The sequence below is a fragment of the Salmo trutta genome, chromosome 21, assembly GCF_901001165.1.
Source record: "Salmo trutta chromosome 21, fSalTru1.1, whole genome shotgun sequence".
In the NCBI taxonomy this organism is placed as follows: Eukaryota; Metazoa; Chordata; class Actinopteri; order Salmoniformes; family Salmonidae; genus Salmo; species Salmo trutta.
Genome location: NC_042977.1, coordinates 15,376,001 through 15,384,841, shown reverse-complemented (window position 1 = coordinate 15,384,841; position 8,841 = coordinate 15,376,001). Strand labels below are relative to the sequence as shown.

At 38.5% G+C, this 8,841-nt stretch overlaps 1 protein-coding gene across 1 annotated transcript; it reads right to left on the bottom strand.

Moving 5' to 3' along the window:
* Positions 1–665: 665 nt before the first annotated feature.
* Positions 666–5,456, bottom strand: LOC115156784 (prostaglandin G/H synthase 2). Its single transcript, XM_029704465.1, has 9 exons — positions 5,298–5,456; positions 4,960–5,076; positions 4,698–4,841; positions 4,295–4,438; positions 3,851–4,032; positions 3,387–3,717; positions 2,823–3,109; positions 2,382–2,529; positions 666–1,836 (listed from the first exon to the last, which is right to left on the bottom strand). The coding sequence occupies exons 1-9, from the start codon at positions 5,356–5,358 to the stop codon at positions 1,427–1,429; spliced, it is 1,824 nt and encodes a 607-aa protein (XP_029560325.1). The 5' UTR covers positions 5,359–5,456; the 3' UTR covers positions 666–1,426.
* Positions 5,457–8,841: the final 3,385 nt, after the last annotated feature.

Here is an 8,841-nt window from a genome sequence, read left to right as displayed (position 1 = left end):
CAGGTAAAGTTGTGGTGCCATATTCTTTCCATTTTTGAATAATGGATTTAATGGTGCTCCATGGTATGTTCAAAATGTCAGATATTTTTTTATAACCCAACCCCGATCTGTACTTCCATCACTTGGTGGTGCCCCTTGCTTAATGGTGTTGCAGATGTAAGAGGTTAAAAAAGTTATTTTTTTCTTTTCACTTCATCAAATTGGACTATTTTGTGTATGTCCATTACATGAAATCCAAACAAAAATCAATTTAAATTACAAGTTAAATGCAACAAAATAGGAAAAAGGGATGAATACTTTTGCAAGGTACTCTAGGTGCCCTTCTTTGCAAGGCATTAGAAAACCTTCCTGATCTTTATGGTTGAATCTGTATTTGAAATGTACTGCTGGCCTGAGGGACCTAACAGATAATTGTATGAGAGGTAGAGAGATGAGGTAGTCATTCAAAAATAATGTTAAACATTATTATTTCTCACAGAGTGAGTCCATACAACTTATGTGACTTGTTAAGCAAATTTTTACTCCTGAGCCTATTTAGGCTTACCACAAAAAAGGGGTTGAATACTTATTGACTCAAGATATTTCAAATTTTGTAAAAATTTCAAAAAACATAATTCTCCATTGACATTATGGGATATTGTGTATAGGACATTGACAAAAAAATCTCAATTTAATCATTTTTTTTATTCAGGCAGTAAACACAACAAAATGTGGAAAAAGTCAAGGGGTGACATAGTGACATGAATAAACGCAATTGACTCAATTGCAATTGACTAATAAAATTATAATCTTGACAAATCAATTGTCTTTTAATGTTTTCTCAAGTGCCTAACCATTTTAATTGGAATGTAAATTACGACTTTCATAACATTTTAAGGGGCAATCTGCAGTTGAAACAACAAAAAACCTGACAGCACACCTGTCTTTGGTCTTTGGTGAACAGCTGAGGGATGGGGCTGGAGAACGCTGCCTTCATACTTTCTGAAAACACTGTATATTTCTACATCCATTATTCACTTCATCCATTTACAATAAATAAAGTCTTTGTCTTTAAAATAACAAAAAATGATTGACAAATACAGCCCAGCTGTATCCATTCAGTAGCTGAACAACATACAAGTATTTGTAATAGTTATTTTCTTCAAGTAAATGTAACTCCTTCAAGTTCCACATTGTATACAGAGTAAACTAACTTGCTCATGTTCATGTAAGACATTTGTAATAGGTATCCATATTTAAAAACATAATAATTACTTAACAACTTAATAACAACTCAATATTCAACAATACAAAATAAATATTAAATAGATAAATTAATCAATAATAAATAACTAAATAAAGCAAAACAAGCTAAAATGACAGCAGCTTTAGAACACTGAGACACTGTGTATTTGTGTTTTTGAATAAAACCTAGTGTTTTAGTTCTTTAAAGCTCTGAAGTCCTTTCTTTGAACAGAACACCTGGGTTCATGTCACTCAGGTGTGCCTCACTTGTGTTGACTGACGCCGACTCAAATGCTCTCAAAAAATCAGGCACTTGAAAGGACACCATCGGGCAAGAACCCTTGACATTGCTGCACACCAGCCTCTCCAATGAAGCAGTGTTGACGATGTCAAAGCCCACACTCCCTCCGAACGTGCTGGGCATCCAGTACTCCGGCGAGCAAATGGGGTTTCCCAGGAGACCTTTCAGGGAGTAGGGTGCACCCATCTCGACCATAGTTTCCCCGAAAACAGCGTTAGGTCTGGGGCGCTCCACCAGAAGGCCTGGGTACAGCTCCACAGCATCTACGTCCCCATATAGACTCTCTAGTTCTGCAGCCAGCTCTGTCTCTCCTGCAACACCAAAAGAACAACAAACAAAGGGTTAATAAATCTAGCCTGCTACTCACAAATGTCTATACCACAATGCAGCAAAAGAAAGGCATGCAATACATCCTCACCTCCCCCCAAAATAAGTAGACAAACAAGGTGCATGCTATGACAAGTCTGTATTTTGGTCTTTATAGGAACTCAATGACACAAGTACAGACACCATACACTTGGATCTTGTGTGAATCTCATGTGAGAGTGTAGCTGTGTATGTAATTGTACGTTGAAGATTAGAGGTGTAGACTTCAATAATACACCTTAAGCTTAAAAGGCGACAGCCATTCCCTCCCTGCCCACTCTCTTATCAGCAGCTGTCACGAAGGTGGTAACCATGCCAATAACAAAAAAGCTGGGCCTGACTGAACCAATCCTGTCACTTTATCCAGGGACTACTTCAGTTGCCATGGACCTGTGCTTACTAAATGTAACCTTTCACCTAGTAACTAGGTAACTATTAGAATGAGGACATATACATATCATAATATGGTGTGTACATTTTTAGTTCTCACCTGTGAGGTCCTCAAAGGAGGTGTAGGCCCTCATGTTGAAGCGTTTCCTGTAGGCGTTGAGGGACTGGTAACGCATGTCTCTGCTGTGCTCCAGGGCCTTAGCTGCCACGCCTACTAGTGCCGGAGGCAGGTTCCGTCCACCAGCCACCTGGGAACCAAAGGGAATCAAGATCCTCGGTCAATATCAACTTTTGACACCTTTTTTTTCTAAGTAAAAATATCTTGTTGGGGTATGGTGTCAGTTGTCAATCTCATTAATATACGAAACTCCAGTGCCCTTATACAGCTCCACTCATTTATTCATAATTTAGCATATAAAGTTGATATAAGAGTTGTCACTTAGGCCTCAATGAAAGACTATTGCTGTTAGGATCTTAGTGTCCACTCATTTCCGCTATTCCCCATTGGATCCCACTGTGTCCACCCCGCCAGACAACTCACCCTTCCAGCGATCTGCTTGGTGAAGGACTCCACCAGGTTGTTGATGCCGTGCTCTGTGACCAGGGAGTTGTTGAAGACAAACTGGGGGTAGGTGTAGGCACGGTCCTCGATGCTGAAGGTGTCAGGCATCAGCGGGTGCCAGTGGTACAGGGTATTGAACTCGGCCGCAATACGGTTCTGGTACTGGAAACGCTGGTTGAAGAGGAGCTCCGGGTCGAACTTGAGCTGGAAGTGGTAGCCACTCAGGTGCTGGACGTAGTCCTCGATCACAATCTTAATGGTCTCGCCTGCGAGCCAGGAAAGAAGCGAGGGCGGGAGTAAGAGAATGCATGACAACACTCCTTGAGGTTGGTGAGACATTTCTCAATAAACACCTGACACCCAAATATAGAGTTTTGATCTGTTTTATACAGAGCTGTTTTCATCTGTATGCATTGTACAGTTTCTAGAACAAACTTGAATATTGCCATACTTTGATCATATACGATTCCCATTATAAGGACCTGAAGGGTTTATGACAAATAGGTACAGTATGCGTGTCCACTTTTAGTACTGGTGACTCACCAATTAGGATGAGGCGTGTGGTCTGGAAGATGCGTTCGTCGTCCCATTCGGGATGCTCCTGCCTCAGGACGTCACAGACACGGTTGTGCTCGCGCAGCCAGATGGTGGCGTACATCATGAGGCCGGGGACCAAGCCAAAATGCTCGTGGCCCACAGCGAAGCGGTGCTCCTCGGGTACTTGGGGTGGGTAGTGCATCTCGGCCCCAACCTCCCTTACCAATGGGGGGTAGACCTCGCCATTCAAAACCTGATACTTCAGTTTGCCATCCTTGAACAGCCTCAGCTTGTGCTGTCTCTCCAGACTGTCTCCATAAACATGGTTTAAGTCCACCTGAAACACAGAGGTGAAAAGTGAGTCCAAACATACACTCTAAGCCTAAGTTAAAGTCAACCATGAAACAAAATGGAAACATATTTTCATGTGACAGACGCACTATTTGTCATGTATTGTAAATTAGACTTACGCCATGGCCCAAGGCTTTGGTGAAAGCTGGTCCTTTCTTGAAGTCTGATTTGAAGAACTGGTGGGTGAAGTGCTGGGCGAAGAAGGCGAACATGAGATTGGAACCCTGAGGATCCGGAATGAACCGCTTCCTCAACAAAACCTTCTCCACCACAAGCTTGGCATCTGGGAGCACTGCTCTTCCTATCAAGAGACAAAAAAAAGATGTTAGGAACATAATTGGGGTTCTATCTCAACAAAATCTTTATTTGGTTACGAAAGACAGTTAAAATAATGTTCATATGGCTGCATTATTGTTCAGTCTCGTTTTGGACTCTTGGGAAGTCTGACTTTCGACTGGTGGGAATGATTGAGTAACCCATCTGAGGAGGATTTGTAAGGTTTCCATTAATCTCAGGTAAATTGTAAGGAATCCCAAAAGACTGGTTAGGCGTGAGCTCATTACCTGCGGTTCCCATAGGTGTAGGACAGTCCTTTGGCAATGGGGGGAGCGTCCGTGTGTAGTAAGACAGGTTGGAGTAGGCCTCCCAGCTCTTGTAGCCATAATCAGCATTGTAAGTCGGTGGGCTGTCCACCAAATGTGAGCGAGCTATAGAGGCAAAGGCAGAATTATTTATTTTGTTAGGAAGCTGAGCTAAGATGTAATCTTTTAAATTTAATGTAAAAATGAAAAATATTTTCAATGTATTATTTCTTTCTTCTTTTCTTACTTTATCTCCATACTTCCCATATTAGTAAATATCATAAATCCACATAATTAATTGAGTCAACTTTCTTTCATTCATAGACAAATCTTAATGTAAACTTCTATAATCCGCTGACAAACAGGTTATACTATTTCAACTTACATGTCAGGACATAGCTCATTATAGCGTTTCGCACAAAGGTGATCTTGTTGATGACGTTCCACAACCCTTTGTAGTGAGTAAGAAGGTAGTGAACAGTGTTCGGAGCTGGTTTCAATGATATTTTTATCCATGTTAGGAATTCAGCTGCAGAGTGGATAGAAGTGGGAAATATTTATAACAACAATAACGAATAAGTCGCGTTAATAAGAATGCCCCATTATATCGTTGGAATAATCTGTATTACTGAAAATGTTTTACTTACGAGTTGTGCAGTTTTTTCCATAATATCCAGTCCTTGTGCAGTCACACTCATAGTTTTCAAAGCCTTTTGAATTACATAACCCCCTATTTTCACAAGGCTGTGCACAGCAAGGATCAACTGAAAAGATACGGCAAAAGTTTAGAAGGCTATACAAAATTATTATGAATGACTTTCTTTTCATTACAAGCATTATAATCTTTAACAAACAATTCGGTTAAATCGAAAACACCTTATGTACAGTAAAGGTATAATTATAATAAGCCAAATACATTATTTTCACAATAGAATAACTAAAGATGAAAAAATATTAATATGAGAATGAAAATAAATATGCTCACCTCCTTCGCAGAAGTAGAACCCCACAGTCAAGAGCAAAATTAAACAGATTACTTTATTCATCTCCGAAAGATTCTATTGAATCGCAATCCGGTATAAAATGTCAAGTTCCAGTCGACTCCTGCTCACTCCTGGTCACAGTGATTCTGAGGTTCTTGGATGCCTGGTCCATATTTATGTATGATGCTCACTCCAAGCTCCTACGCAAACTATTACGCTCCTGTAAGGGGGGAGAGGGGATTGGGGGGGAGGGGATTGGGGGGGCGACGACGACGACATTTTAACCAATCATCTTCCTCTTGGAGATATGTGGTCTATTCTGCATCCAGTCTATTTTCGCATCCGCATAGTAAGAATTTAAAACAATAAAACAAAAGTAACGGTATTTACAGTGTATTCAATCACCGTACATTGTTTTTTCGTCTTATTTTATTCTATTGTATAAAGATTGATAAGAAAAGTAACACATTTTCTAAAAACGTATAACAGGCAGAATCTACCGCACATCCAAAATCGATTAGTGAAAAAATTAAAAACAGGAAAAAGTCTCCGCACACTTCCAGGTAGATCCAAAAAGTATTTTGATCGTAGCTAAACTTTCGGTCAGTTGACATCTGGCTCTCTGTGTGTCCTTATCTGTCACTATGTTTTTGGAGAACTGCTCCGATGAGGGTCGACTGACCAAAAGCGTAGCTACAATCACAATAAATTTGCATCTGACTGGACGTGTGTTGAGACTTTATCTTGTTTTCCCACTGAATATTGACAACAAAACTGTTGCGTCTAAGTATCCACTGTTATTTGAGACACCAGGCTAAAACTACACTAAAGTTTGTCGGCCATATAGGGAAGATTTACTTTGCCATCATAGGCTATCTGATGCTGTGAACAAAAGTTTTGGCACATAATACTAAAGTATTTTGACTTTATTGTGTTTATGTCCTCAACAGTTTATGGTATACTAGTCTGTTTCCGGTTGTAACATTTGTATGTGTTTTAAATTGTTAACCCTCCTGTTATGTTGCAGGTCAATTTGACCCATTTCCGCTTTTGAGTTGTCTAAAATACTCTCTTTTTCTCCATGAAATGAAATGACTTTTCCTAATTTAGGGTCGTAAACCTAACTTCAAAATGTGGACACACTGATGTGTTGTGGAATGTCTGTGTTGATTTTGTATACAAACATGATTTGGTGGGTCATAAAGATATTTGCACAGGTCCAAAATAAACAAGTGTCTTTGATGTCTTTTGTTTTGACTGGTTCTGGTTGCACTTTTATAATTATGTTTGGGTGAAAAGGATCTTTCCAAAGCTTCTCCTTCTCAGAGCGAGAGCAGCAGATCTCTGACACAGACACTCCAAAATGAGCTCTAAAAGATTTTCAGTCCTTGAAGCCTCATCACAAATTCTGGACCGTGACAGTGAAATAGAAGAAGAGGTTTCAGAGACAGAGGACATTTCAGAGGTAGAGGACAATGCTGTTTTGATGATCCAGATTGTGCATTTTTCTTTGGTGAAGAGGATTCAAAGGAGGAGTCGACCATACCATCCCCTCCATCAGATGAGAGGACATGGAAGTCTAAAGATGGTAATGTAGAATGGTCACTGTCACCACAACGAAGTCAAGGTAGACTGTCGGCTTCCAGTGTAATCAAAATTGTTCCAGGGCCTACACAATTTGCTCTTCCCCCCTCGCCAAGACAGTAAAACTAGCACCACTTGTGTAGAACGCAATGAATACATCTGCAGAAAGCACACATGTACATTGTGTTCAACATGTTGAGAGAAAGACTGAAGGGATCATTTTGACCAATAGGGTCAAATCACACCAAAGTGTTACTGTTACTGGGAAATTCAAAAACAATGCCTGCTTGGGGAAACAGAAGATGCTTGTTTGTGAGAAAGGAAATATGTTTAATAAATAGTTCTCAAATATAGAGTTTTTGAAATCAAATGTTCTATTTTTTCTTTCTGTAAGGTCTGAGAAGACTAAATAAAGTTTAGTCTGTTTTTACTTATTGAGCGTGTTTAAACTGTGCGTGTCAATCTGACCCATACCACAGTCATTTTTTCCCCAGCAAAGCACAAGAGTTAAATCAGTCAATTGGATATCACATAATAAATCATCATCATAATCATCCAGAATGATTTATTAGGACTATTATTGTGGTTATAATTTATATAGTTGTTATTCTTATTTTTATTCTCATTCATATTAACACAATATTATTTTACTTTTTAATATTTAGATATTTAAACAAAAATAATATAAATGTTAGGCTATGTAATAGTTATGTAATTAAGCAATTATTTCAAGATATAATTGTGATTTTTTGGGGGGGTGAAAATGCATTATTGGCAAACTTCCAAAGCAATTACCAGTAAGTAAGGCATGGACCATATATATAGAAATCGTTGACATTTGTTTAGTAAAAACGGTAGGATAAATATAAATGTTCTATTCTTTCCTTTTAAGAGCTTTGTCAGAACGGACCACGTGCACGGACCATGTACAGTATGGACGGTGGGACACATATGGACGGTGGGACATAAATGGACGGTCAGTCGCATATGTAGTCATTTGGCGCCGACATGTGGACAAATGTACAACTGTCTTTACAGCAGTGGTGGAAAAAGTACTAAATTGTCATACTTGAGTAAAAGTAAAGATACCTTAATATAAAATGACTGAAGAAAAAGTAAAAGTCACCCAGTAAAATACTACTTGAGTAAAAGTTTAGTATTTGGTTTTAAAAATACTTAAGTATCAAAAGTAAATGGAATTGCTAAAGTGTAGTTAAGTATCAAAAGTAAAAGGATAAATAATTTCAAATTCCTTATATTAAGCAAACCAGACCGCACAATGTAGTTATTGATGAATAGCCAGGGGCATACTCCAACACTCAAACATAATTTACAAACGAAGCATTTGTATTTAGTGAGTCTGCCAGATCAGATGTAGTAAGGACGACCAGGGATGTTCTCATGATAAGTGTGTGAATTGGACAATTTTCCTATCAAAATGTAACAAGTACTTTTGGGTGGTCAGGGAAAATGTATGGAGTAAAAAGTGCATTATTTTCTTTCGGGAATGTAGTGAAGTAAAAGTAAAAGTTGCCAAAAATATATATATAGTAAAATAAAGTACAGATACCCCAAAAAAGACTTAAGTAGTACTTTAAAGTATTTTTTCTAAATTACTTTACACCACTGCTTTACAGTGAAAGTAGTATGACTGACCAGGCTACTAAAATTGTTATTTGTCTTTGATGTCCTTAATATGTTTTATATGTGATGCTTAATTTGAATACTTATTTGCAAGAGTTAGTAACACCTGTTTATGAATGAAATATGAACCAATTGAGCTTGCTCATCTACAGTAGCTGAGTTGAGAGACTAAAGTGACTGACAAATTACTAATAGTAATTGACTATAGTATACCTAGTTAGTAGCCTAATAATGAACTCAGATCATTGAGTGAACTTAACTTTTTAAAAGTGCCAGAGGTTGGCTAACTGCCTACATCAGTTCTGGCTGTGCAGTTAC

Bases quoted from the DNA above. Each gene is read 5' to 3' on its own strand.
- LOC115156784 (XM_029704465.1), bottom strand. From the start codon at position 5,358: ATGAATAAAGTAATCTGTTTAATTTTGCTCTTGACTGTGGGGTTCTAC. The intron at 4,842-4,959 runs GTAAGTAAAACA...TCCACTCTGCAG, and splicing joins TGGAAAAAACTGCACAACTC to CTGAATTCCTAACATGGATA. The intron at 1,837-2,381 runs GTGAGAACTAAA...TTGGTGTTGCAG, and splicing joins CTCCTTTGAGGACCTCACAG to GAGAGACAGAGCTGGCTGCA.